We start from the raw sequence: 27,057 nt of genomic DNA, 5'->3' as shown, positions 1-27,057 counted from the left end.
AAAAAAAAAAAAAAAGTGCAATTTCTAACCAGTAGGAATTCAGGAAACACGAAGTTCAGGTCAGAGTTGAAGATAAACTAGTCCTGGGGTGCCTGGGTGGCTCACTGGGTTAAAGCCTCTGCCTTCAGCTCAGGTCATGATCCTGGGGTTCTGGGATTGAGCCCCGTGTCGGGCTCTCTGCTGGGTGGGGAGCCTGCTTCCTCCTAGCTCTCTCTCTGCCTACTTGTGATCTGTCTTTCAAATAAATAAATAAATAAATAATCTTAAAAAAAAAAAAAAAAAAAAAAAGATAAACTAGTCCTGACCTAGTTTCTCTCCATTACCCGGAGGCCGTCCAGGGCATATCTACCTTTCTCCTTCTCTCTCCCAGGTTGGGCTAGTCTCACCCAGCAAGCGCCTTTGAAGAAAGGGCTGACCTCTGTCTCTGCTAAACAGTTTAGCGGGCTGGCTGTCAGTGTCACTATTTAGAGGGAAAAGGGGACTTCCTTAAAAAGAACAGCCTGAACATAAAGGAGTTTTCTGTGCATCTGGCCAAGCACATGTCCTTGGTTTAGATATCAGATGGTTCTCTCAGAAAGACTGGCTGTGAAGCCAATTTCCATGATCGATAAGGTGGCCCGTACAAGAGCTGTAGAAATATCTCTTGCCTCTGGCACCCTATTAATCATGAGGACAAGAGCAGCTGAATGACAAAAGAGGGACAAGCCATCCCTTTTAGCCTTCAGAACACTGCTGAGAATCAGATTCTTTGAACTCTCAATCCTCACCGTGGGGCCACCTCCATGCATCTTAAGAGCCCTGACTGTGGCCACAAGCACCACCACGTGAGGGCGGAGACCAGAATACCGGCACTTGATGTTAAAGAACTTTTCCATTCCAATGTCTGCTCCAAATCCTGCTTCAGTCACTGTAAGTGAGGAGAAAAGCAACTGTAAAAAGGCCATCCCAACTCCCTTGATGTTAAAATAAAACACCCAGTTTATTCACAGGTTTTACAAAAATACTCACCCACAAACCCTTCAGGGCCAACAAGCTTGAGGGCAATCCGGTCTGCAATGATGGAGGAATTCCCATGTGCGATGTTGGCAAACGGTCCAGCATGAACAAATACTGGAGTGCCCTGCAGAAACGAGATGGCATGGGCCACGCTGCCGATCCTGCTTCCAAATGCGATCACGTGGTCAAGGGTATGAAAGTTAGTTGGAATCCAAAAGACCAAGTCTTCCCGGAAGAAAAATACAAAGCCACCTCTTTTGTATTTCAGGAACATCCCAAACACAACAGTGAGAAAGTACGCAAGGAAAGACATGAGCAGGCAGAGAATTCTCTGACCCCCCCCCCAAGAGAAGTTTGCTTTATAACCACAGTGCTGTGACACAGAAGACCGATTTGGGAAGGCGGGAGTTGCTCTGCTCACCTCTAATGTCTGCATGAGATTGGGCTTGATTGCATCCTTCATGAGCACTGTCAACGCACCACTAACCCCCTACAAAACAAGGGCAAGACACGTTTCCCAGCAGCAAAAAACCCCAACCGTATGAACCAAAACTGAGCATTCTTAGATCTTCCCTCTTCAGCCATTTTGCACCAATCAGTACTTTCACCTAACTAGACCATCCATTGACTTATTTTTTTCTGGATATACTATGAGGTTGTCACTTATTTTTAGCAAGAAGAATACAAAGAATGAAAATGACATTCACATGTAATTTGTGGAAAAACATTTAACTCTGGAAACAAGCATCCCAATCAAGCACTGTTGCTGATTGAGGAGGGAATCCATTTTAAACTAGTTTATAGCGCAGAAATGCTAGCTCTTAGAGGAACTGAATTATTTGTAGCTTTGATGTCTGGGCAGAAGTGATTGAAAACCAAATTCAGGGTATGTTTTCCAAAGCTGAAACTGAAGATGTACCCAGGAGTTCAATACACACTCTCACATATCAGGTCCCTCTTTAAAGCCATCCAACCAGAGTTGAATGAACTGGTGACAAAGTAGGAAGATAAAGCCATGGATCCCACCTATATTCACTTGTGGTGAGTTTCTAAGTTTCTGGCTTGGGTGTAAAAATTCAAAATGATTTCATTTCTTACACATATTGACTGTAAGAAGAGGAAATTAGTATTTTCTCCCTTTTCTGAATTCAGCTGACAGACTGCTAATCACAGGCCAAACATTTTGGTGTCTGTCAACACAAAGCGGCTTTCAAAAAATTAACCTGTAAGATGATCTCATTCTAAACCTCGTATTACCAAATGGACAGTTCAGAAATAACCCTGAAGTGGAGAACTAGCCAGGAGGGCCATCCGAAAACCGGCAAAGTGCAGTTCCCAACATGGTTATTAGCATGGAGATGGCGAGCAATGAGCCTCGAGCAAAGATGCCTCAGCCAGGGAGGCCTGTCCCAGGGAGGCCTGTCCAGGGGAGAGGCCAAGGTGTGACTCCAGTCTCAGGGGCTAAGGACCTCACTGGGACATCTGACATTCTCTACAAACTGAGGTCATACACCCGCTTTCAGAAACATGCACAGGGTGAAGCTGTTGCTCAAACCATCTGAAACCCGTGGTCTGTTACTGCAGCACCTAATTACTCGCTATGAAGTTCTTTTTGGAAATTTCGTAATTCCCTTGTAAGCAGCAAAATTACAGAGAATTCATCAGTAACTACTGGGATACTCAAGCAATAGACACGGAGGCATCACCAAGCCTGTGTCCCCACAGAGACCCTGGGTACCCACCAGATCTTCGGTACTGATGGGCTCCCCTTTCTTGCTGGATGCCACCACCATTCTGCTCAGTCTCTCTCTCATGTCTTCTAGAGAACTGGTGAGAGCCAGCACAGCCATGATTTCACTGGCCACAGAGATATCAAACTGGGCCTGTGGGCCGGGAAAAAACACAACAGGGAATACCACATGAAACCAAAAGAGTGGTAAAAGCAACACTTGTTTGCATCTGAGGCTTACATAAATAGCTTCAAAGGACAGGACAGCACAACAGTACCCAAAGAACTTAATGAAAATAACTCTCCAATAGCAAAAATTTGTCATCAGTGATTCCAGGACCTTGAGTTGCCCATTTTTAAAAATAAATGTTCCAGGGGCGCCTGGGTGGCTCAGTGGGTTAAGCCGCTGCCTTCGGCTCAGGTCATGATCTCAGGGTCCTGGGATTGAGCCCTGCGTCAGGCTCTCTGCTCCGCGGGGAGCCTGCTTCCCTCTCTCTCTCTCTCTGCCTGCCTCTCTGCCTACTTGTGATCTCTGTCTGTCAAATAAATAAATAAAATCTTTAAAAAAAATTAAAATAAAAAAAATAAATAAATAAAAATAAAAATAAAAATAAATGTTCCAGTAGCGCCAACAATCTTTGCTGAAGGAAGCTAATAATCCTGTGGTGATGGTTTCCCTAACACACAAGGAAACAACACAGAAGCTCTTAGATTGAAGAGACACGTTGTAAATGGCCACAAAAAATAGAGAGGCGATTTTAATCCATTTATGTGCAAGGATATTCACCGGGGGCTCACCACCTCCAGGAAAAAGTGCTGGGGGAAAAACACACAGGTGACACATGGGATTTATTGCAAAAGCTGTCAGGAGTGCTCAATGCCACACACCTACTCACTTCCATTTTAAAAGGGAAAAGGCAGAGCAGCACCTGGCAGTATCAATCGTACGGGAGAGGATGGAGGAACACAGAAGCAGCAAGGATCTGCCTCACAGGAATAATTCATTTAGAGAGGAACAAATAGCTACCGTCCGTGTGTGCCCTTTCTCTGTTGGAGCCTGTCCGATGGTGATCTTTCTCAAGAATCTATCGTTGGTATCCAATACTGTAGCAGAAAGAGAAGATACAGAACAGTTTTTAGTAATAGCGCCATAAAGTTAAGACCAGCCAGTCTTAAAACAAGTCCAAGCTAATGACTGCCTAGTAACATTGGATTTCAGAGATGATGGCGAAGCTAGAATATGGGAGCAAGTTAAGAAATGATGCTCACATACTATAAATGAACAGGAGTTATTTTTAAAGAAGGCTATGTTTATTTATTTTATTTATTTGTTTTAAAGATCTTATTTTTAAGTCATCTCTACCCACAACATGGGGCTCAAACTCATGACCAACGACCCATGATCAAAAGTCACATGCTCGACTGACCTAAGCCAGACAGACACCCCCCCAAAAAGGGTATTTTTAAGAAATGGGGAGTGGCTTGGTTTTATTCTGTCTAGAGAATTCAAACCATCCAGGAGAAATCTGGCATCGATTTTGAAGCCCATCCCATGTGAAAAGGAAAACAGAGCAGGCCAGTTTTTTAAAAGGCCAAGGCTATTGTTCTGTGGGATGACTCACTGACCTTACATCATCCTGAGACACGAAAGAGCCATAAATGCAGGACATGGCAAATGCTTTCTGAAGCATACTAGGTTATCTGCTCTTCCCTTCAGCATACTTAGAAGAAATAATTTCCATCCCAATGACAGAGTATCCAGCCAATTGTATACTCTTAGAAAACGCACCAAAGATCAACCCACTAACTAATCTTCCTTTCACCTTTCAGGAATAATCACTGTTAACATTTTAGTGCATTCCCAATTTTGTATTTTTTGTAATGACATGCCAAACAATCATAAAACACAAAACGAACAACAAACCAGTTTGCAATTTAATGGGTCAAATGGGAGAGGCATTTTTAAAGTACTTGAAAAACATGGAAAATTGCTTTCCACAGACTGCAATAACTTAAACTCCGAAAGCAGTGTCTCGCACCGTGTCTCACGCAGTGTGCCTGCACGCGTGCGCAAGCACTCACACACACACACACACACACACACACACACACCCCCCACTTGATAAGCGAAGGATGTAATGTGCTGTTGGAGCCTCTTGTTTTCAAAAACTAGGTCAAATTCTTTGTACTTGATTTCTCAAGATAAAGTAGCCAGTCAGTAGATGTGATCCATTTTTTTCCTTTATTTCCTTCTACTTTTCCAGAAAGCATGACTTAGACATAAAGCAAAGGGAAAGTGAAAATATACCATCTGTCTAAAGCTACTGAAGCTGGGGCGCCTGGGTGGCTCAGTGGGTTAAGCCTCTGCCTTTGGCTCAGGTCATGATCTCAGGGTCCTAGGATCAAGCCCCGCATCGGGCTCTCTGCTCAGCGGGGGAGCCTGCTTCCTCCTCTCTCTCTGCCTGCCTCTCTGCCTACTTGTGATCTCACTCTCTGTCAAATAAATAAATAAAATCTTAAAAAAAAAAAAAAAAAGCTACTGAAGCAAAGGAAGAAAAAAATATCAGGGTGGTTTTTGATATTAAGGGAGTCATCTCTAAAATGCCATTAGCAGGATGCCTGGGTGGCTCAGTCGGTTAAGCATCTGCCTTCGGCTCAGGTCATGATCCCAGAATCCTGGGAGGGAGGCCCACATCAGGCTCCTTGCTCAGCAGAGTCTGCTTCTCCCTCTCCCTCTGTCTGTGCTTGCTATCTCGCATTTTCTGTCAAATAAATAAATAAATAAAATCTTAAAAAAAAAATTTAAAAATGTCATTAGCTAGCAATAGTTACTGAGCCAATGAAAATCAAAGAAACAGTCAATAAATTTGCCATTAGGTGCATTCTGCATGACTGGACAAAAATTCCTTCTTAGCAGTGACACAGGGCAGAGAGATGCACTGTTGGTACCAAAGAAAATGCTAAGCCACGTGGACGGCATGCAGAGATTCATTACATGGCAGTGAAGCCATGCAACTCACTCACTGAACTGCCAACTGTTTTAACCTTGAAGGCTACCTACTTTGTTACAGGAGTTTAATAAAATGATGTAAAAATGAGTAGGCAAGCTAGAGAGCGACAAGAAAAAGCAAGTCACTTTATGCCAGATAAGAGTTCTGAGAGAAAAGAGCAACATGATTCAAGAAGTGATAAAACATAATTTCTCTACTTCATGACACCGAAACTTTTTGCATAAAATGAAACTTGCAAAATGTTATTTCTGGTGTAGGCATGAACTTCCCTGAAACCACCCTCATTCCAATCATCACTGAAAAGCCAGCAAAATATCCAACGAACCCAATGAAAGGAGGTTTGATTACAGCTAATAAGGAAAAAGACTGATGGGGGTGGCCAAAAAAACAAATGGGTCACCATCTTGGTCATGCCTTAACTGTAACACCAACACCTGAGCTCTTGGACCTCACACTTGAATAACCCACGTGGGCAGCGTGGGGTGTGTAAACAATGGAAGCAAATGGGGTGTCTATACTGCACTGCACGGGTACCTCTTTGCCAAGTTATGGTTTCTGGGTCAATATCCAATCTTGCAAATCTGTTTATCTCGTCATCTGTCAGTGTGGTAGGATCGGTTTTTTCGATGCCTAGTCTCTGAAAAGGCAGGAAAATTACAACATGAAATAAGACAAAACAAATAAAAGCATGATAATTTTTTGGAAAGGGTGTTTTTTTTTTTTTTTTTTTGAGGTGGGGAGAGGGGCAGAGGGTGAGGAAGAAAGAGAAACCCAAGCCCACTGACCACAGAGCCTGACAGAGGCCTCGATCTCACAACCCTGAGTTCACAACTGGAGGACTGAGATACTTAACCAAATGAACCACCCAGGCATGTAAATTTTTAAAAAATGTATTCTCTATCTCCAGATGGGGTGCCTTCTAGGAAATACAGACTGTGTTAGAGTCAGAAGGAAAAACTATAATACCTTCGGCTGCAGTTTTATTTCTTCCTCACACGCAGACAAAGGTATTATTAACATGTTTATTCCTCTAACTGAACACCAGGGGCACTTCCCTAAACCAACCGTAAATACGCATAATGACAGACAAGTGGTCACCAAACCCAAACATCCTGGAAGGAAAAAGCAAAGTGCACAGCTTTTTCAATCAGAAGACTGAGAAGCCTAATTCAAACGAAATAGGAGGAAAGGCAAAAATCGATGTAAATCACTTTTTTAAAAAATAAAAATAAATAAATAAATCACTTTTCTAGGCTTTTTTTTTTTATTTTTTTAAAGATTTTATTTATTTATTACGGAGAGGCAGGCAGAGAGAGAGGAAGGGAAGCAGGCTCCCTGCTGAGCAGAGAGCCCGATGTGGGACTCGATCCCAGGACCCTGAGATCATGACCTGAGCCGAAGGCAGTGGCTTAACCCACTGAGCCACCCAGGCGCCCTTTTCTAGGCTTTTTAATATACACTACGTTTTCACTGCCTTCTGACTGTTCCAAAAGGCACAAGATAGGTTTGTCTCTTCTTCCTCCTCACAGAACTTGGAAATTTTATTTACTTACAGTGTATATGCAGGTCACATGCTGAAATGGAAAGTGCCTATAAAATGTATTTGTTTTTTCCCCTAAAGTGTGGTCGATCTGAGTGGGCTCTAGCAAGTCCTGTTCTTCCCACAGTTCCTTTTTATACTGTGAGGACTTTGTTTTAAAATCTCATGTGTTTTCAGAGCCCTCACTGGCTCATCAAACTGGTCTCACAGGCCTAGTACAGGACGTTGTTTAGAGAGTCAGCAAAACTCGCAGTCGCTAGGCTGAGAGTCCGCCGTTGACCGCATACCCTGACTGAGCGCACGGGGCCAGACGGGGAGAGCTCAGAGGATACTTGGGGGCCCATGAAAGGTTCTAGTTCCGGGCGCCTGGGTGGCTCAGTGGGTTAAGCCGCTGCCTTCAGCTCAGGTCATGATCTCAGGGTCCTGGGATCGAGTCCCGCATTGGGCTCTCTGCTCAGCAGGGAGCCTGCTTCCTCCTCTCTCTCTCTCTGCCTACTTGTAATCTCTCTCTGTCAAATAAATAAGTAAAATCTTTAAAAAAAAAAAAAAAAAAGAAAAAGAAAGGTTCTAGTTCCAACCTGGTGTGGGGTACTGTGGTCCCAGGTAGGTCCCTTGATTTCAAATCCTAGAGCTTTTTAAAGGATCAGACAGGTTTAAAAGTAGACAGATTTAGTCCAGTATCTCCCCACATCTGACAGAAAGTTCCATCATCAAAGATGAGATTAGAAGTTGCCTGCTCTGGCACCTGGGTGGCTCAGTGGGTTAAGCGTCTGCCTCTGGTTCAGGTCATGATCTCAGCCAGGGTCCTGGGATGGAGGACCTGCACAGGGCTCCCTGCTCAGCAGGGAGTCTGCTTTTCCATCTGCCCCTTCTCCTGTTCATGTACTTGCTCATGAACTCTATCTCACAAAAATAAACAAAATCTTCTAAATAATAATAATAATAACAACAATAAAATTCATATTTTTGTATGAACACAATTTCACATTTCTTTTGGATAAATACCAAGGCATAGGATTTCTGGGTCATATGGTACAGTGTATGTTTGATGACTACGTATTTGTAACAAATTCAAATAAAATAAGGAAATAACTGCTCTTACTTAAGATCCCACTGCTGGGAAGAGCAGGTACTCAAGCTACAGGGTGCTGGCAACTGTACTCCTATCCACACTATAAAGGACGTATCAGTCTTCATCCTAACGGAGGGCAGGCTGTCAGTGCTCTCCTTATTCCAGGACTAAACACTTATAATTTACAGATGAATGAGAACCTCTACCACCAATCTTTGCTAGATGTATCATGACCAGAAGACTATGATTATGGATATAACTTGATCCAAAATAGATTACCCCAAGAAGATTTTCATTTCCTTATCTTTTATCAATCACCCAATTTTATACAAGATCAAAAACGAAGAAGGGAAAATCTTACCTGTAACCTTCGGATCTGAATATCAGAGAACTTTCTCACTCCATTTACTGAAGGCACCAAACGATTGAAGAGCGCCTTAAAGAAAGGGAGGAAAAGGGCTTCTCAATGAGAGGAAACTCGTTTTTACCTGCAACACCAGCCCCCGAGGGGCCAACATTAATTCGGCTGCTTTAACCCTTTCAACAGTGTCCCTAAGGCCCCAGCAGCCTACCTTGTCTGTCTGCGTCTGTTCATGGAACATCCGGGCATCGATGGCCGCGGCGACAAGGTTATTCGCGGCAGTTATCGCGTGGATGTCACCGGTGAGGTGGAGATTAAACTGTAACAGAGGCCACATCAGGCTTTCAACTTCTCTGCATCTTTCCAGCCATCAACATATTGCAACCCAATCGATCCCCACATTAAAGCCCACAGAAAACCGATGGCAACAGAGCTGGTGAACAAACACCCAACACAAATAGCTCCTGAAGACATAAATTACAGACTCTCTCTCCTCAGGAGAAAGTGATGTTTTCCTTCAGGGACACATCCCATAACCACAAATGACACAGCCCAGCATCAACAGCAACCCTCGCCTACTGAGGATAGGCTCATGTCCTTTCAACTGTGAAGAAATGGGAAGGTTCCCATTTCTGTAGTCACCACCCTGAATTCGCTCTGGGTTGGTTCTTCCCACTCTCACGCTTCATTTTATCTCTCACTGAAAATTATTATTCCCACTGAAAGCCAGACCTTGAAGTCCCTGCCATGTCAAAAAACCAAGCTGTCTCACAAGTCTGCATATTAAGATGTTTTCCCCTTGAGAGTTACTTCTGATGAGAAACCAGTCATCTGTCCACTGAGAGCTCTACAGAAGAAGGTTAATCTCTGGAAGGAAAAGCTATCTTAAAGGGTCCAATTCAAATCAAATTCCAGACACTTTACCTCTTCCATGGGAATGACCTGGGAGTAGCCTCCTCCTGCAGCGCCACCTACAGGACAGGTCAAGGGTGAGGACTTGTGTTAAGTGTGCTTCGGCCACAAATTAAATCAAATCAAAGCAAATTGGTTTCTGTCACTGCAATGCTTATCATGGTACAGTGTATGTTTGATGACTATGTATTTGTAACAAATTCAAATAAAATAAGGAAGTAACTGCTCTTACTTAAGATCCCACTGCTGGGAAGAGCAGGTACTCAAACTACAGGGTACTGGCAACTGTATTCCTATCCACGTTATAAAGGACGCATCAGTCTTCATCCTAAAGGAGGAAAGCAGTCCAACCACTTGGACTGCTTTGAGTCAGGGTCTTTTAGTTTTCTTTGACCAGGTTAAAACACTTGATCCTGTTCACACAGGATAATTTCTGTTGAAATTTGGGTCTAAATGACAAAACCATGAACACATACATACCTACTCATTATCTTTAGAAACAGGTTCCCCACGATTCATAACATTTGTTGAACGACCCAGCCTACAGTTACATAAAGGCAACCCTGTTCAATTTCCTACTCTCATAAATGCTACTCTGGCATTTAAAAAAAAAAATAGAATGTTTAAAATATACACACCAAACACAAACACAGAGACTGCAATTCTTCCTAAACAGGAGACATATGTTAGAAAGCAGCTTAACTGCTACCTTTTGCTGGACTGTTTGTATTATTAACAGAAGACCAGACAAAAACGTTCTGGTTGGGGCACCTGTGTGGCTCAATGGGTTAAATAAAGCCTTTGCCTTCAGCTCAGGTCATGATCTCAGGGTCCTGGGATTGAGCCCCGCATCAGGATCTCTGCTCAGGGGGGAGCCTGCTTTCCTTCCTCTCTCTCTGCCTGCTTCTCTGCCTACTTGTGATCTCTGTCTGTCAAATAAATAAATAAAATCTTAAAAAAAAAAATGTTCTGGTTATGAGGCTATCAGTGTGATAAAATGTCAATGTGACGTTTTTTGTGAGGCAGAGACCCTGCAGTAAAAATGGGACAATTCATGATGACAGGAAAAGCAGAATGCTGGGTTCCATAAGCAGAACGAGTGAAAGGTTCATTCTGAAGTTGAAAGAGGGTTGTTAAGCTCAAAAGCAGAGCTAAGTCAGTATGTGTATAAAATATATTAATATAGGCAGAAGAAGGGCAAAGGTGTATGCTGTGTAGTAATCACTAGAACAAACAGAACATGTGATACTCTCACCAAACGAGAAAGTTAACTCCAAAAACTGATAATTGATAAAAATAATCTTAATTAAAAGGGCATATTGGCAGTACCTCAGCTATCAAAAACTAAAAGTGAAGAATGTTTAGTGATGTCATGGCCTTCTGTAATCAGGCCTGGGGGGCTCAGTCACTTAAGCATCTATCTTTGACTTAGGTCATGAGCTCAGGGTCCTGGGATCGAGCCCCACCGCAGGCTGCTGGCTTAGCGGGGAGGCCACTTCTCCTTTTCCCTCTGCCCCTCCCCCTGCTTGTGCTCTGTCTCTGTCTCTCAGATAAATAAATAAATAAATCTTTAAAAAAAAAAAAAAAAAAAAAAAAAAAGGAAGGAGAAGAAACACTGTGCTGGCCGTACTGGGAAAGCTCTTGAAATAGACAGGACACTCACTCTGGTTCTTTTTTTTTTTTTTTTTTTTAAAGATTTTATTTATTTATTTGACAGAGAGAAATCACAAGCAGGCAGAGAGGCAGGCAGAGAGAGAGAGAGGAAGAAGCAGGCTCCCTGCAGAGCAGAGAGCCCGATGCGGGACTCGATCCCAGGACCCTGAGATCATGACCCGAGCCGAAGGCAGCGGCCTAACCACTGAGCCACCCAGGCACCCTCACTCTGGTTCTTAATCAGAGTGCCTTTGACTAAGTTACCTTGAAAGTCCCAGTTGCTGCTACTGAGAAAATAGTGATACCAGTAATAATTGTATATTACAAGATAATATAAAATCCACAAACTGCTTAGCACAAAACATGGCACAAAGCCTATACACAATAAGGGTAGGTTTTTCTTATTCCCAAAAGGGAAAAACATCTGTAGCATTTATCTTTGTCTCTAGAAAGTCAGCATGATGAGCAGTATAATGAGCTATGATTACCTTTATTGTTACTGTGACAGTTGACTATTAGTCATATAAAATCACCCCTAGCTACATCATAACCCCCACCAGGGAACCCCTGTGCAGAGTCAAACACTGACAGCAAGAGCTGGCATGATTGTGACCGGAGGAGGGGGTTGTGTGTGTCAGGACATTCCTGATGTCTAAATGAGTGAAGGCTCTACAGGCACTCATGGGTCAAGTGGGCCAGGGAGGATGGAAGGAGAAGCAGTGCCCTCTGGCCACCCAAAGTCTAGTCCTAGTAATACCTTTTATTCCAAAGGTAGGGCCCTGAGAAGGCTGTCGCACACATGCAAAGACGTTCTGAAACAGATGGGCGCCAAGGGCTTGCACCAGCCCAATGGTGGTCGTGCTCTTCCCTTCTCCCAGGGGCGTTGGGGTGATCCTTCAAGATGAAAGCAAGAGAGGAAAATTAAATTAATATGAATTAAATTTATGCGAATCACTAAGTCAAACCTAACAAATCCTAGAGAATGACTCTTAATCTGAATGGTAACAAAGATGAAAGACCCGAAAAGAATCTTTCCCAAGAGTCTTAGTTGAAGTTTCCGGAACATGGTAATTTTTAAAATGATTGATGTACTTGAGCTCTTCTCACTGTGAGCAGGAAATACATTTTATCTTGTAGAGAAGCACTGATTTAACTTTAATATCTCAATTTAATCTCAAAAACTAGTTTTTGTATGTACCTCAGCCAAACAATAAAAATAAATGCCCAATACATCTAATGAATTAATGAATTTGGGGTTTAAAAAAAAAGTCAGCTTTTGGGCGCCTGGGTGGCTCAGTGGGTTAAGTCGCTGCCTTCAGCTCAGGTCATGATCTCAGGGTACTGGGATCGAGTCCCGCATCGGGCTCTCTGCTCGGCAGGAAGCCTGCTTCCCTCTCTCTCTCTCTCTGCCTGCCTCTCCATCTACTTGTGATTTCTCTCTGTCAAATAAATAAATAAAATCTTTAAAAAAAAAAAATAAAATAAAAATAAAAATAAAAAAAAAGTCAGCTTTTAAAACTCAACTCTTTCATCCACTACATGGATAACCCTGACAAATGTTCTCCTCTCCAAAGGGCTATCATCACCTACTCTGAATTACCTCACGGGGATGCTATAAGAATCGAATGAGACTCAACACACGTGAAAATGCTAAAACCAAGCGAAACAAAGCTTGACACACATATGGTGAGAACAAATGTCACCTTCGGTAATGACAATCAGGATGACGGCTCGATGAACCAAGGAAGAATGTCCCTACCCAGTCACCACCACGTATTTCCCGTCAGGCTGGTGCTTCAGGCGCTCCAGTGCGGACAGCAGAACCTTGGCCTTTGTCTCACCGTACAATTCGACCTCCTCAGAAAGCAGACCAATTTCCCGAGCAAGGCTGCCAATGGGCTTCGGCTTGCAAGATCGTGATATGTCAATGTCACTTAAAAGAAATACAGGAAAAAAAATACAGAAAACATGTATCAATCTTTAACTCACTGAATTTAATCAACCGCCTCCTCCGAATGCCCCTCCCCGACCCCTGATGCCGCTTATCAGCTAAACACAGATAATCCACAAAGTTTTAAACCAGCAAAATTTTATTTTTACCTTGGAACAGGAACCTTAAGGTTAAGGTGGTTATACTGAATTCTCCACTTTCCTGGCTTAAATTTCTCCAAGAAACGCGCTGCGCTCTCTACCGTGCTCTAAACGAAATGTCAGAAACGGAACTTAAAAGAAGTGATTCTTTTAACCTCCACCTCAATCCCAAGTCCCAGGTCATTCCAGTTTAACCACAAAATGAATGGCTTTATGATCCACCTATAAACACGCTTCAACCCTAAGCAAGAACCTACAAGCAGGTACGGTGCCCTGGGCTGCCGTACACGCCCCCACAGCTGATGTGCGTATTAAGGGCAAGCAAGACAAACTTTTTCTGAGGTTCTTCTACTCCCAAGTAAATTCGTATTGTGCCATCCTTACCTTCCTCTATTAATATGACTGCTTCCCTATTTCTGTTCTAACAGTCCCTTTTTTCCCCCCTTCGATAGATTTGCATCCTTACTTCTGATTAAGTTTCTACCTGGGGAAAAAACCAGTACCTTGAATTCCGTCAGCTTTCTGCAACTATTACAGAAACTTTTTTTATGGGGGTCTGACTGACCTATAACGTTAGTTTCAGGTATACAACACGACCATTCACTATCTGTATATACTGCGAAATGATACCACGGCGAGTCCAGTTACCCTCAGTAGAGAAACTTTAATTCACACGCACCTGCATTAGCATTGCCACGGTCATGGGCCCCACGCCTCCAGGAACCGGAGTGATGAAGCCTGCCCTCTCTCTGGCCTCACTGTAGGCCACATCACCCACCACTTTTTTCCCATTTGGTTTTGTATCATCTGGTCAAGGGGGGAAAAAAATCAAAGCAAGGTTCAGAATTGTAATTCGGGTGTTTATTTCCAAGTTAAGTGATCAATGATCATAGCTTGTGCCAAAAACTGAGTAGAGTTCAGGGTGTGTAGTCCCATCAGGGCTCGAGCACCTATTAGACTTCAAAGCGATAAGATGACAGGTGTTCGCTATTTTTGAGGTAGAAACTCATTTTACCTGCAAAAATTCACAAGGTGCTTAAGTGGTTTTTCAGGACCAGGAGAATCCTTTCGCAGTCAGGTGGCAAATAAAATACCAAGTGTTTTTTATTCTTAAAAACCAACTACCCAGTATATAACGAGCGCCTTTTAAAATGTTAATTTGCCGAGGCCTACAAAGGAATTTTTTGGGTGCACAAAGCTCCAACTATGCCACAGCTGCCAGATACCGTTTCTACAGCAACTGTCAGCATTTTGTAAGCTCCATGCGTGAGCTGGAGGAACAATTCAACATCCAATTCCAAAGACAAGCAGCTACTTAAATGTATGCAAAAGGCAAAGAATATAATTACACTTCCCTTAAAAGGATACAAGAACAACTACAAATCTTACCAGCAAAGAATAGCTATTCAAGAGAACAAAACCCAGTGATGCATCACTGCTCACTCAAAGTACATCCTACACTTGGCTTCAGGGCACTTCCGGGAGGGGATAGGGGACAGGACCAGCTTTGCAGGCTCCCCAGGCAGGATCTCAGAGGATCTTAGCCATTTCACCACTTGTCTTTGAGCGGATCCCCACAAGTGAGAGAGCCAATGTCAGAGTAGGGCCAAAGAGTAAGACTCAAGAGAACGAAGTTCTAGAATCAGCTCTTCTAACTAATGCTAGTCCTCAGCCCCTGGGAGCTCCTTACTGATCACAAGCCCAAAGACGACAAGAAGGACTCACACTACCTATTCCCCAAGCTTGCAAAGAATCAAGTGAAAGATCGTGTGGATGTGTGAAACTGGAAAAGCATTCTCTAAACATAAAGGTTTTTCTTCTCATCCTAGAGACAGAAGATATTTTCTAAATGTACTTTAAGGAGCTGACGAATAAAGCTCCTTGGGGTAGTGTCAGGTTTCTAGAAGCAGAACACTTCCTCTCAGAACCCCAGAGTTGTTTCGAAACACCGAGGAGCTATGGCTAAGGGTTTGCCCTTCATGCAGGTCTCAAGAGGCTAACACAGACATGAGCTTAAAATACGCTGCACCCCTCTGTATTTGTGGTAGTGATTTTAGTATCTCCACATACAGGAGACATATCAGTTACCACACAACTAACTGCCACACGAGGGGGGCTGTTTTGCTCCTTAAACAAACACTAACTATCATGTTCAACTGGAATGCCCGCTGGTACGTATCCAGTGTTTCATGCGAAGTATGATGTCGTCAACAGAAAAAGCGACCATTATCCATCAAGGTGTATGGCTTCAGTAACCAACCAACATTCTGATTATCTAGCCAGCCCTAGCCCAGCCCTAGAATTCCCCTTTCACGGGAATTCCAGCTACAGAGTCCCATCACTGAGTTACAGACCAGTGGGTGCACTAGAAGAACCAATAATTATTTTTTGCAAGTGCCTTTTCAAGACACCATATTCTGTAACTGGACCACATCTTGACTCATATTTTGATTATTTAAATCATTCGCCTGGTCCCCTCGTGGATAACATCCTAAGTCATTTACCAGAATAAGAATGAATTAAAGGGGCGCCTGGGTGGCTCAGTGGGTTAAAGCCTCTGCCTTCGGCTCAGGTCATGATTCCCAGGGTCCTGGGATAAAGCCCCACATTGGGCTCTCTGCTCTGCAGGAAGCCTGCTTCCCCCTCTCTCTCTGGTGGCCTCTCTGCCTACTTGTGATCTCTGTTTGCCAAATAAATAAATAAAATCTTAAAAAAAAAAAGAATGAATTAAAGTATATATTCTTTTTTTTCGAAGGAAAAAAAAAGGAATACTTTTAAGGTTCAAGTGCAGAGCAGAAGTACTGGCCAGAGAAACATGTCAAAGTGTTCTTCCTACTTGGCTTACTAAAAACAACTGGAGAAGGAGATGATAATATCCAGCCTTACCAAAAGTTACTTGTTTATATACCTCTACAGCTGACCAGATATTGATCTGGTCTTATTTATATTTCACCATCTATGTGAAGAATAAATGTGAACCGGACAGTGAGTTCAATGTTTAAGTGAACATTTTATACCTCTCTGTAAGACTCAAAGTTCCCATCCAGGCTTTTTTTCTTCTCTCTCTCAAACCCCCGCCCCCACCAAAAAACCCCCAAAAAAACAAAAATAAAAAAACCCCAAAAAACCAAAAGCAGAAATATGATACAGAAGATGCAGGTTTTAAACAGAATGAGCCTGAATGTCGTATCACAAGTACTCAAAGTGAAGAGTTGTAGGAGAGCAATTTCTTTATCACCCATTAGATAATTACAATATAAGAAAATGAGTGATCAATTATGAGCTACTGTCTTAAAAGCATGGTAGAAAGAGTGGGAGGGAGGTTAAAACTGCTGAAGGCTTGACAGTGACTAATGTCCCTGGCAGCTTAGTGTCTATGCTCCAAGTCTGAGACGGGAAGGAAGAAAAAACACTCTTCTAGCTCTAAGTCCTTTGACAATTCAACAGGTGTTGAGTGCCGGCACTTAGAAGGCAGAAAGCCAGACCTGCTGGAGCAGAGACCACGCCCCATGGGGGGAGGACCACACAGGATGCCCCAGGCAATGAAAGAGACACCCAGTTCTCCAGGAAGGAAGAGAGGGAGAGCAAGAGATTATTCCTTACTGAAGGGAAATCAGACCAGGTTTAGAAAGAAGAAGGGGCATTCTGGGCAGAGAGGTGGGATGAGAGGGGTTAAAACTGAAGATCAAAGTAGGGCTTTATCTGATCACGGAGCCCACGTGGCACCTGATGCACAGAAAAAGTTGTCTGATTAAAGACTCTCTTTTCTCGAATCTGCGAGGCACACACACAAGGATTCACTGTATCAGCCTGTGAAATTTTATGTGTGAGAATTTCACGATGAAGCAACAGCCTACTGCACGGAGGACTTGCGTGTAGACGCCACCAAGGACAAATAAGGCATGTGCAGAGAGGGGCACGGGGTCCGCTTTACAACCATTCAAGACAGCAGTTCACCAAGTGGTGTGAGAACAAAGGCCCAGAGGCGGCTGCAGCTAGTGTGGGCTAAGCAGTTTGACAAGCGGCGTGGGAGGAAGACGCTCCACATCCAGACCCACGAACACGGCAAGAACATGCAGATGGCTGTGAGTGGGAGTCAGCAGGCGGCAGGAGATCAATAAGTGATTTGCAGCCACGCATCCACCTGAGAGGGCAGCACTCCCCGGGGACATCGGTGACAGAAGAAAGGAAAAACCTTCTGGTACTTAAAAACTGATCAGATATAGGGACCGATTGGGAGGCAAGGACAGTGGGCCGGCTTGACTGTCGCGGCCTAGAAGAGCCTGGGTCCAACGTCTTCATTGTAAAGCCCTCCTAGAAGACTCTTGGTGAAGTGAGCCCCTCTCCTGGAATTACACAGCACTCCGTAAAGACACTGTATCTTAAATACATTCATCTTTTGTTAAAAATAAAGGGGGATCTGTACGCGAAGGGTGAGTGAGATCTGCCCCTCCCACACTCTCCTCTGATAAAGTCACTCTGGGAAAGGCACAGCACAGTGGCTAAAATCCTGGGCTCTACTGTCCTGCTGGCCATGATGCTATCTACCAACTGTCTGCACCACGGGCAGGACACCTGCTCTGAGCCTGAGCTCCTCATGCCGGAAATGGGACAAGGGGTTCTCCCCAAGGCTTCATTCAATGACCCAGGCGTTGCTCTCCGACCACCCCACCCTCAGAAACGACCTTCATTCTCCAGCAGCACTCACCAGGGACATAATTGATCCCGCAGTCGATGACTATTGCCCCAGGTTTGATCCACTCCCCTTTTACCATTTCCGGCTGACCAGTTGCAACCACCAGGATGTCACCTTTATTTACCTAGGGAAAGAAGGTTTGACTTCAGAAATTACATGGTGGAACAATAACAATAAAACCAAAACCCAAACCAAAACCAACAATCTGGAAGTGGAGCAGACTAAGCTTTGCACGACACTGTTCACCGCCACCAGCTGCTCTGTGCGGGCCGCACACCGTCTCCGCCGGCTCTTCATGGGCGGTGCCCGTTCCCACACATGACGAAATGCTCCCCGGTACTAGACATCTTCCTGAGTGGGGAATGTGATGAAAACATACAGGGCCAGGAGGGGCATGGGCTCGGAGCCGGAGGCCCGGCTCTGAATTACGTGATGCTGGGAAAGGGCTCCCTCTCCTACGGGGTACTGGGACCAGCACCTCATGCAGAATGCCACTTGGGGAGAATTAAAAGAGAAGGTGCGCTATCAACACAGACAGGTACAGGTGAGGACTCCTGGGCTTAGGAATCCAATGCTGGGTCAAGAACAAGATAAGACAGATGTCACAGGACCCCTGTCCACAGGCCTCTCTGGAGCACCTCCGCTAGAGGCCACCACTCTGTTGCACACCTGCGATCTGGCTGCTGGGCTCCACCCCCGTTTCTCTATCGCTCATCCCTATCAACCGCCACGCAGGCTGCTACAAAAAAAAAATATGACCGGAACACGAGCTACATGATGGGCAGGTCTTGTAACTGGAATTTGTTTCTTTGTCATGTAAGATGAGACAAGAAACCAGAGAATGGCCACAGGGGTTCAGTGAAATACCGAAGGAGGTAAAGGACATGGTAGTGTTTGGCACTTAAACGTCCCCTGTTTCTGTCATGTGAGAAGACCTACCACACACATGCACACACACACACACACACACACACACACACAAAACTCTCCCACGGCTCTCTGGACTCCTGACCTCTTCGCCTAGATTGGCAGTCTTGGAGTGGCAGGTGGTCACCGTGGCATGGTTCCACAGAAGCAAGTCATGCATGGGAGCACCGACTATCTTACTGCGCCCGACCACGACCGCGTGCCTTCCAGCGATCTGCACCCCTGAAAGAAGACCAGGCTGAGTCAGAGCATTGGCAGAAGCTGCCCTCTTCACATGCCACCAAAATGGGAAAATGCAGAACAAGCGCACAAAAACAGGTTCTTAGCATCAAACAGAAATCTTCCTAAAAACATCCCTTCCTTGGTAATAATACTCTCAACTCTAGGATTTCAGTGACAAGTTGGGACTTGTACTGTGTCCTTCTTGCTGTGGGTTTTCGGGAGCAGCCGAAGCCAAGATCCATTCATTGAGTCATAGGGAGTGGGAAGAAAACCTACACGCAAAGTAAAAAGAAATCCTGACATACGGCTAAATGGCCATATGGAAGAAGACAGTAGATTTACTTACGTGGGAAAAATAGTTATAACAAATAGGGGGCATGTGATGGGCTGGAGGGAAGCAAAGGCAATTAGATGAGGATCAGTAAGTCTTTCCAGCTCTGCTAAGTTTATTTATGCTGTTCCTCATCCGCATTTCTCCTCTGGCATAGGGCCTGAGCCACAGGGCTATTTGCAGGAAAGTGATAAAGGGGAACTTTAAATGTAGCAGAAAGATTTCTTTTGTTTACTCAGCATCCATTCTTCGGGCACTCTCACAATGTCCTTTTCAGGACTGACATATTCAATTTTTTTTTTTTTTTTTTATTTATTTGACAGAGAGAGATCACAGGTAGGTAGAGAGGCTGGCAGAGAGAGAGAGCGAGAGAGAGAGAGCAGGCTCCCCGCCGAGCAGAGAGCCCGATGTGGGACTCAATCCCAGGACCCTGAGATCATGACCCGAGCCAAAGGCAGCGGCTTAAACCACTGAGCCACCCAGGCGCCCTGACATATTCAATTTAAGAGATGGTTTGGGGTGCTCGCCCACATTTCTGCCCTTGACCTATGAGGCACTAGGCTGGAACTTCTCTGGGCCATCAAGGAGAGCCCAAGGAGCCATCACACAGAAACAAGCAGGGATAAGATCCTGAAAGCCTGAGCCCCTCTACCCAGTCCAGCTGAAGTGAATTCTTGCTTAAGGCGGGTTGTGTTTATTTTTATTTTTTAAAGATTTATATATTCATGTGGTGTGTGTGTGTGTGTGTGTGTGTGTGTGAGAGAGAGAGAGAGAGAGAGAGAGAGAGAGAGAGAGAGAGCATGAGCAGGGGGAGGGACAAAGGGAGAGGGAGAAAATCCCAAGCAGACCCCACGCTGAGCATGGAGCCCAACACAGTGCTTGAACCATGACCCTGAGACCATGAGCCAAGCAGAAACCAAGAGTTGGACACTCAACTGCCTGAGCCACCCAAGCACCCCAAGGTGGGTTGCGTTTAAACTGTGCTTCTTATATAACATTAATTTATTTTAAAAAGGTAAGCTTCTACATAATGTTAACATGATGAACGCCTAGAAGTAAAGCCCTTAAAGTGTGAAGTGTTCAAAAGGTACCTTACTCTACACGTCTTAGGATTCAGCAAAGAACTTGAAGCTGCATTAGGGGAAACAGCTTCACTATTAATAAAAGTGGGAAGCCTACAGCTGCTGTGGCTCAGGGGATTTGTTTCTATCAAGTTGTAATACAGTTTGCTAAATATGCTGGAGTATAAATTTAGTTGTAGGACTGAACGGTAATAACTGTCCCCAGGCTGATAGCCTGACCTTTTCTTCCAACCACAGAAAACTTTCATTTACATTGGCCAACACTTTCCACTTAAAACTTCTGATCCACTTCCTTTAAATAGGACACATTTCCTTGTAAAAAATAACCTCTGCAAAAAGTGTTCATGATGAAATTAAAATACCAAGATGTTGACTAGGTAATGGGGTAGCATGGCCAACTGTTCAAGAGATCTGTTTCCAGCCATCTGTCGAGTCCTCAAACTATCATGAAGACTCAGGGCCCACTTGGAGGGTTGGGACTTTCCCTTTTGTCTGAATTCTTTTTATTTGATAAGTTATTTTTTCATAAAAAATAAATTTCTTTGAACTCAAATAACTCTGAGTTCAAATCTTGCCCCTGCTACCTGTTGGACAAGTTATGCATCTCTCTGAGACTGTTTTCTCAAGCTGTTGCGCAGTAACTGAACCTAGTTCATACAGCTGTTGAGAAAACTGAGAATTTAGGTAAAGCTCCCAATTGACAGGTCCTTGAGCCAATCAAGTCCCGTTATTTAGGGCCCACAGGGTACCTCCTCCATGCCTCCATGTGTCAAGAACAAGCCCAAGAAATGGTGCTTTGTTTTCATTCATTTGTCTTTACCTGTCTCCTTGATGAGTTCCAAGCATCCTTTAGGCGTACAAGGGATGAAACAGTCATTTAGGTCACCTCTAGCAAGTTTTCCAGCACTGATGCTAGTTAACCTAAGTCAATGAAAGCAGTGAAGGGGGAAAAGAAAGTAAGTAGATGTCTTTGCTTTTTAGATGCACATATGGTTTGTTCCCGAAACTGAAATGTACTTGGAATTGTGCAACGTGACACGGAGAGCCAAGGCTCACTCACCCATCCACATCCTTTTCGGGTACAATCGCATTGACCACCGCTTCAGTGTTAATGGGGTTCTCTGAATCTAAAGGCAGCTGCACTATGAAACCATGTACAGTGAGGTCTTCATTCAGTGACGTAACGTACTTCAGCACCTAAAAGTAGTACCGCACACCATTTGTATGTTAGAAACCAAATAGATGGAGAAACACTTTTCAGTCGCTCCATCTTCCCCCCAGGAAGCTCCCCTTGAGCCTGAGAGCAACTCTAACACCAGATGTAATCTTCAGGGTCTGGTAAGAAATTCATCAAAAGGGCTAATAAGAACTTCAACAGTAATACCCATGTCACTCACGCCAATCAGGAGTTCTGTGAAGACAGGAATGTTCCATCACGCATGTTTACCATACAGTAGTGGTGAAGGAATATTTGAAATGTGGCTAGCTAGCATAACCAAGGAACTGAATTCTGCATTTCATTTTAATGACATGGACCCTGGAGGCTAGTAGCTACCCCACTGGACGGCACAGACGCAGGACATTTTCGTGACCTCAGAAAGTTCTTTTCCTCACCTGCTCCTTCACTGTTACTCTCTCCACCCTCCGGGAACCGCAGTTCCAACTTTATTCGCTGATGATCTGTTTGGCCTATTCTTGACCACCACAGAAATGAAATGCGTATTGGTTTTTAAAAGGCAAACAGCTACAGGCCCAGGATCAGTTTTTAACGAACACTGCAGGGGATCTGAAGCACACGACACCGTGCAAGCAGGCATGGAGTACAAAGCCGCCATACCCTAGGACGGCACCATTTACTCCGCAGGTGTTTGCAAAGATATTCTGGAGGCAGAGTCAGTCTGTGAAGGAAGAAATTCCTCGAGGTCCTTCCTGTGGCCAGTGTACCAACCCCTAAAATTCCGCTAACCCCAAATCCGGAGAGGATCCAGCACTTTAGCTGCCCTCTTATCAATCTGTTGCTCACCTCAGATTCTGTGGCCGTTCTTGGTAACTTAATGTGTGTGGCTTTGATCCCAATCTGCAAAAACGGACATTTAAAACAGGTAAGTGGCAAGAGAACGTGAGGCACAGGCCCATTTCTTTCAACCACGATGACTGAATCAAATCTGGGGCCCTTAGTCCCCATTTCAGCCTCGTACGTTCTGAAGAACCAGTCTTTCGTTTTGACCCATTCACCCTTTACTTGCTCACTGTCACCACTGCACTCAAGCAATTTCCAGTCCACCGTCTCTGCTTTTTGGGAAGTCTAGGGATCACTGATTAGAGACATCCAAGTGCAAACCAGAGACTGCAGCTTAAGTCTGCATTTCTATCTTGCAAAACTGAGACACTCAGGTCTGGGCAGTGACAGTTTTACAAGGAGTGGTGCAAAGGGCAAGGTGTCACCAACTAGAGCTGGGGTAGGGGTGACGGCTGTTCCGGGCTTTACCTCTTCAGCAGCCTTCAGCTTCACATTTATATAAAGATTAGAATCATCTCTGTCGCCAACCTAGAATAATAAATACATGCAAATCAGATGATCAAAGAAAGGCAAAGTGTACAGAAAAGCTTCTGAAATTTTAGTTTTGATAAAAGGAGTGTTTAATCATGAGACTCCTGTTGCAGAGAACTTTACAGGAGAATGGAGAATGTTGGGGCAGGATGGAGACAGCAACATAGGTGGTGTTACCAATCCCTCCCCAAACATGACCCGCCCAAATGCCACTGAAGAAAAGCCACAAGAAAAACAAACAAACAAACAAAAAACTAGGGGACATCTGCATCTGCCTTGGAAACTGAGCGCAGATGCCACAGGCCTTCCAGAAACACGCGGAATTTGTCGACCTTTGAGCTGACATACCCGAACAGAGCACAGAGGGCTGAACTGTCATCAGGCAAGAAAAACACCACGGCCGTGGGAGCCCGGAAAAACCAAAGGGTATATTCTGCACCCCCCCTCCCCAGGGGCAGTGGAAAGTTCTCTTGCCCAGCTACACAGAGAAGAGAAACCAGCTGGGGTGGAACTAATTCTAGCTTACACAGAAGAGACACCTCTGCAAGGCAAAGGGCAGTCCGTGGCCCTCAAGGCAGAGAGGAAGGCGTGGCGTCCACTGAACCAGTATGCCTCGTCTCACTATGGTGTTCCCCCGTTTCTTTCATCATGAACATATATTTATAATTTTTGGTATGTAACCATCAATCTGTAAAACTTTATTTTACAGGTATTTTTCCATGTTCCAGTGACGGACATAAATTTCATTTCTGCTAAAACTGCAGAGGGGAAAAACAGCAGGCCCACTGATACAACAGACAACCAATGCATGACTCCTCTTAACAGGACAACCACAGAGAAAGAGCTGGCCTTAGGAACAGAGTATTTCCAGTCCTTGTCACGTTGCTGCTGTCAGTGGAGCCTCTCCTGAAGGTCACAGAACCCCACCTTGCACTGACCTTCAGCTGTCCTTTGTACAGATAGTTCTCAGTTTTGCTTGTGCTCATCTGAATTTCATGTCGGAAGAACCCACCGAGGGAAATTTTATTTTTTGTGGGTTACATGCAGCTCTGTGCATTAGCTGCTTCCTGTGGGGGAAATCACTAGAATTTTGGAGCCTCTCATGTTTGTTCCTTGGCCATTTCCTACATGTGCTCCTTGCTGGTACCACCCAGCCCTCTGGGATTCAGTTATCACATTTGAGAAACCCTGGAATTCTTAGATCTGAGTGGAAAAGGAGGTGGTTTCCCATACAACAGTATTGTTCTTCACACTTACATTAATATTTATAACTATAATGAGTTATCTAAACTTAACTCTGAGATTAAATGGTTTGACTGCTCACCTCCGGTCTGTTTTAAACCACAACTTCTCTGTTCTATAGTTTATCTTCCTACATTCCCCCAGGTAGCTGAAATGCAACCTGAAGTCACTTTCCCAGAAAAGGTATGTGGGTTTTTTTTTTTTTTTTTGAGTCTATGCTATCTGGAAATATCTTTCTGCTGTTTTTGCCCTTGACAGGATTCACTTGGCTGAATCTGGAGTCACAACATTCTCCTTCAGAGATGCTATCTTCGGCATCTGGTGTGACAGAAGAGAAGTCTCAAGTCTGTTGTTGTGGTTCTTTTATAGGTAACTTGTTTTCTGGCTACAGGTTTCTAAAAGAATTTTTCTAAAACTCCAAAACCAGGGGTACCTGGCTGGCTCAGCTGGTGGAGCATGCAATTCTTGATCTTGGGGTTGTAAATCTGAGCCCCACATTGGGTGCAGAGATTATTTAAAAACAGAATCTTAAAAAAACAAACAAACAAACAAACAAACAAAAAACCCAACAACAACAAAACCATAAATTTCAAAGCTGCCACCAGTTTTAAGAAAGAAAATGTAGGGCGCCTGGGTGGCTCAGTTGGTTAAGCGACTGCCTTTGGCTCAGGTCATGATCCCAGCGTCCTGGGATCGAGTCCCACATCGGGCTCCCTGCTCCTTGGAGTCTGCTTCTCCCTCTGACTTTCTCCCCTCTCATGCTCTCTCTCACTGTCTCTCTCTCAAATAAATAAATAAAATCTTAAAAAAAGAAAGAAAGAAAATGTTAACAGTTATAAACATGTATCAAAGTTTTATTATAATCCTAACGCAAAGGAAAAGACCTCTCAAAAGCCAACCCAAAGGCTCTCAGTATGGACATTTTATTTTTAATTTTTTTTTTTTTAATTTTAAAAATTTACTTGAGAGAGAGAGAAAGAGAGAGACCACAGAAGAAGCAGACTCCGCACTGAGCAGAGAACCCAACGCAGGGCTTGATCCCAGGACCCGGAGATCATGACCTGAGCCGAAGGCAGACGCTTAACCTACTGAGCCACCCAGGTACTGCAGTTCGGACATTTTGGAGCTGAAAATGGTTATGCAATCATTGACAGCCTAGGGACTAGATGCAGAAAGAATGTTTAGTTGAGAACAGTAGATTCTTGACTGACAGTCAAGTGAGTAGGTGGAAGACTGGTTTCTGAGAACAAATCTTAATCCTATCAATTTATCAAGAAAATCACTGAAACATTTTATCAGTAATGCTAATTTCTTCCTCTAAAAAGGTGAATTGCATTAGTCTAAAAAGGGCCTATCCCTGAACAAGTTAGGGACTTTTTTTTTTTTAAAGACAGAGGGAAGGGGAGAAGAAGAATCTTTTTTTTTTTTTTTAAGATTTTATTTATTTATTTGACAGAGATCATAAGTAGGCAGAGAGAGAGGAGGAAGCAGGATCCCTGCTGAACAGAGAGCCTGATGCAGGGCTCAATCCCAGGACCCTGAGATCATGACCTGAGCCAAAGGCAGTGGCTTTAACCGACTGAGCCACCCAGGCGCCCCTACAAACCATTTCTGTACAGGGTCAGAGTACATATTTTCGCTTTTGGGGGCCATATACTCTCTCATATATTCTTCTGCTTCATTCTTACCCTTTCCAACCTGGGTAGCATTTGGATATGGACCACAATTTACTTATCCCTGGCTTTTTTGTTGTTTGTTTGTTTGTTTTTAATCTTATTTATTTTATTCTGAGAGAAAGAGAGTGAGTGAGTATGAGCAGGGAAAGGGAGAGAGGCAGGAGGAAGGGACAGACCCTGTACATATGGTCATCCGTTCTGTAAAGGACAGGGTGGGTGTGGTTACATGGATTATGACCAGTCCTTCAGTTGTAGCTGAAAGACAGACAGGAAGTGTCCAGATCAGAAGCCTAAAACCTGTGAGCAGGTGACTATAGTGGCCCCAGAGGGTGGGAGAAATAGAAACTGAAAGGAGCAAAGAGATTCCCAGAGTTTATGAGAGGCAAAATCAACAGCATGATATTTCCCTACATCTAAGGGACTGAAGGAGAGAAATCCTAAAGAGAAGGGCTTGGCTTTCTGGTTGAGTGTGTGGGAAGATGGTGTCAGTCACCAGCAGGGAGAAAACAAGAGGTCTGAGAAAGCAGGGATGTGATTACAACATAACGTGTAGGCCTTGCATCATGGAAAGATGTTGACTCTGGTGCTAAAGTGCAAGATTACAATATTCTACCACTGTTTTATTGGCAAGGACACAGAAGACAAGCTGCAGAACAGTGTTTATGTAATGAAAACACTTGCAATCAACAAATTTAAAATACAAGTTTGGAAGTCAATCTTATAAACAGGAAAAAAATATCGTAATATTGCTAAAATTGGAATTTTAAAAAATCCTTTCTGAAACCTTCTGAAGGCTTTACAGAAATAAAGTTCTTGCCTACCACATTTACTCTTTCTACAACAAACGATTCTCAAGAATAAACCAAGAAATAACTGGTCTGCCAGATGTACCACGTGAACACCCACTAAATACCCCTTCGATTCTCATTAATTTGCAAAAAAAGGAAAAAACCCACTACAGCAGA

At 44.0% G+C, this 27,057-nt stretch overlaps 1 protein-coding gene across 1 annotated transcript in view; it reads right to left on the bottom strand.

The window, feature by feature from the left end:
• Window positions 1–27,057, bottom strand: part of MTHFD1 (methylenetetrahydrofolate dehydrogenase, cyclohydrolase and formyltetrahydrofolate synthetase 1) — a 59,874-nt gene that overhangs the window by 14,210 nt on the left and 18,607 nt on the right. The window contains exons 3-21 of the mRNA XM_059182300.1: window positions 23,112–23,171; window positions 22,647–22,700; window positions 21,684–21,820; window positions 21,444–21,544; window positions 19,074–19,210; window positions 18,074–18,185; window positions 14,045–14,172; window positions 13,375–13,472; window positions 13,034–13,207; window positions 12,032–12,168; window positions 9,634–9,680; window positions 8,921–9,028; window positions 8,710–8,784; window positions 6,271–6,373; window positions 3,753–3,829; window positions 2,739–2,879; window positions 1,418–1,486; window positions 1,009–1,120; window positions 768–907 (exon numbers count right to left, since the gene is read on the bottom strand). Coding sequence (XP_059038283.1) covers window positions 768–907; window positions 1,009–1,120; window positions 1,418–1,486; window positions 2,739–2,879; window positions 3,753–3,829; window positions 6,271–6,373; window positions 8,710–8,784; window positions 8,921–9,028; window positions 9,634–9,680; window positions 12,032–12,168; window positions 13,034–13,207; window positions 13,375–13,472; window positions 14,045–14,172; window positions 18,074–18,185; window positions 19,074–19,210; window positions 21,444–21,544; window positions 21,684–21,820; window positions 22,647–22,700; window positions 23,112–23,171 — 2,010 coding nt within the window. The remainder of the gene's footprint in view (window positions 1–767; window positions 908–1,008; window positions 1,121–1,417; window positions 1,487–2,738; window positions 2,880–3,752; window positions 3,830–6,270; window positions 6,374–8,709; window positions 8,785–8,920; window positions 9,029–9,633; window positions 9,681–12,031; window positions 12,169–13,033; window positions 13,208–13,374; window positions 13,473–14,044; window positions 14,173–18,073; window positions 18,186–19,073; window positions 19,211–21,443; window positions 21,545–21,683; window positions 21,821–22,646; window positions 22,701–23,111; window positions 23,172–27,057) is intronic.

This window comes from Mustela lutreola, chromosome 7 (genome assembly GCF_030435805.1).
Source record: "Mustela lutreola isolate mMusLut2 chromosome 7, mMusLut2.pri, whole genome shotgun sequence".
Lineage (NCBI taxonomy): Eukaryota > Metazoa > Chordata > Mammalia > Carnivora > Mustelidae > Mustela > Mustela lutreola.
The sequence above is the reverse complement of the archived record's forward strand: the minus strand, read 5'-3'. Positions and strand labels throughout refer to the sequence as shown.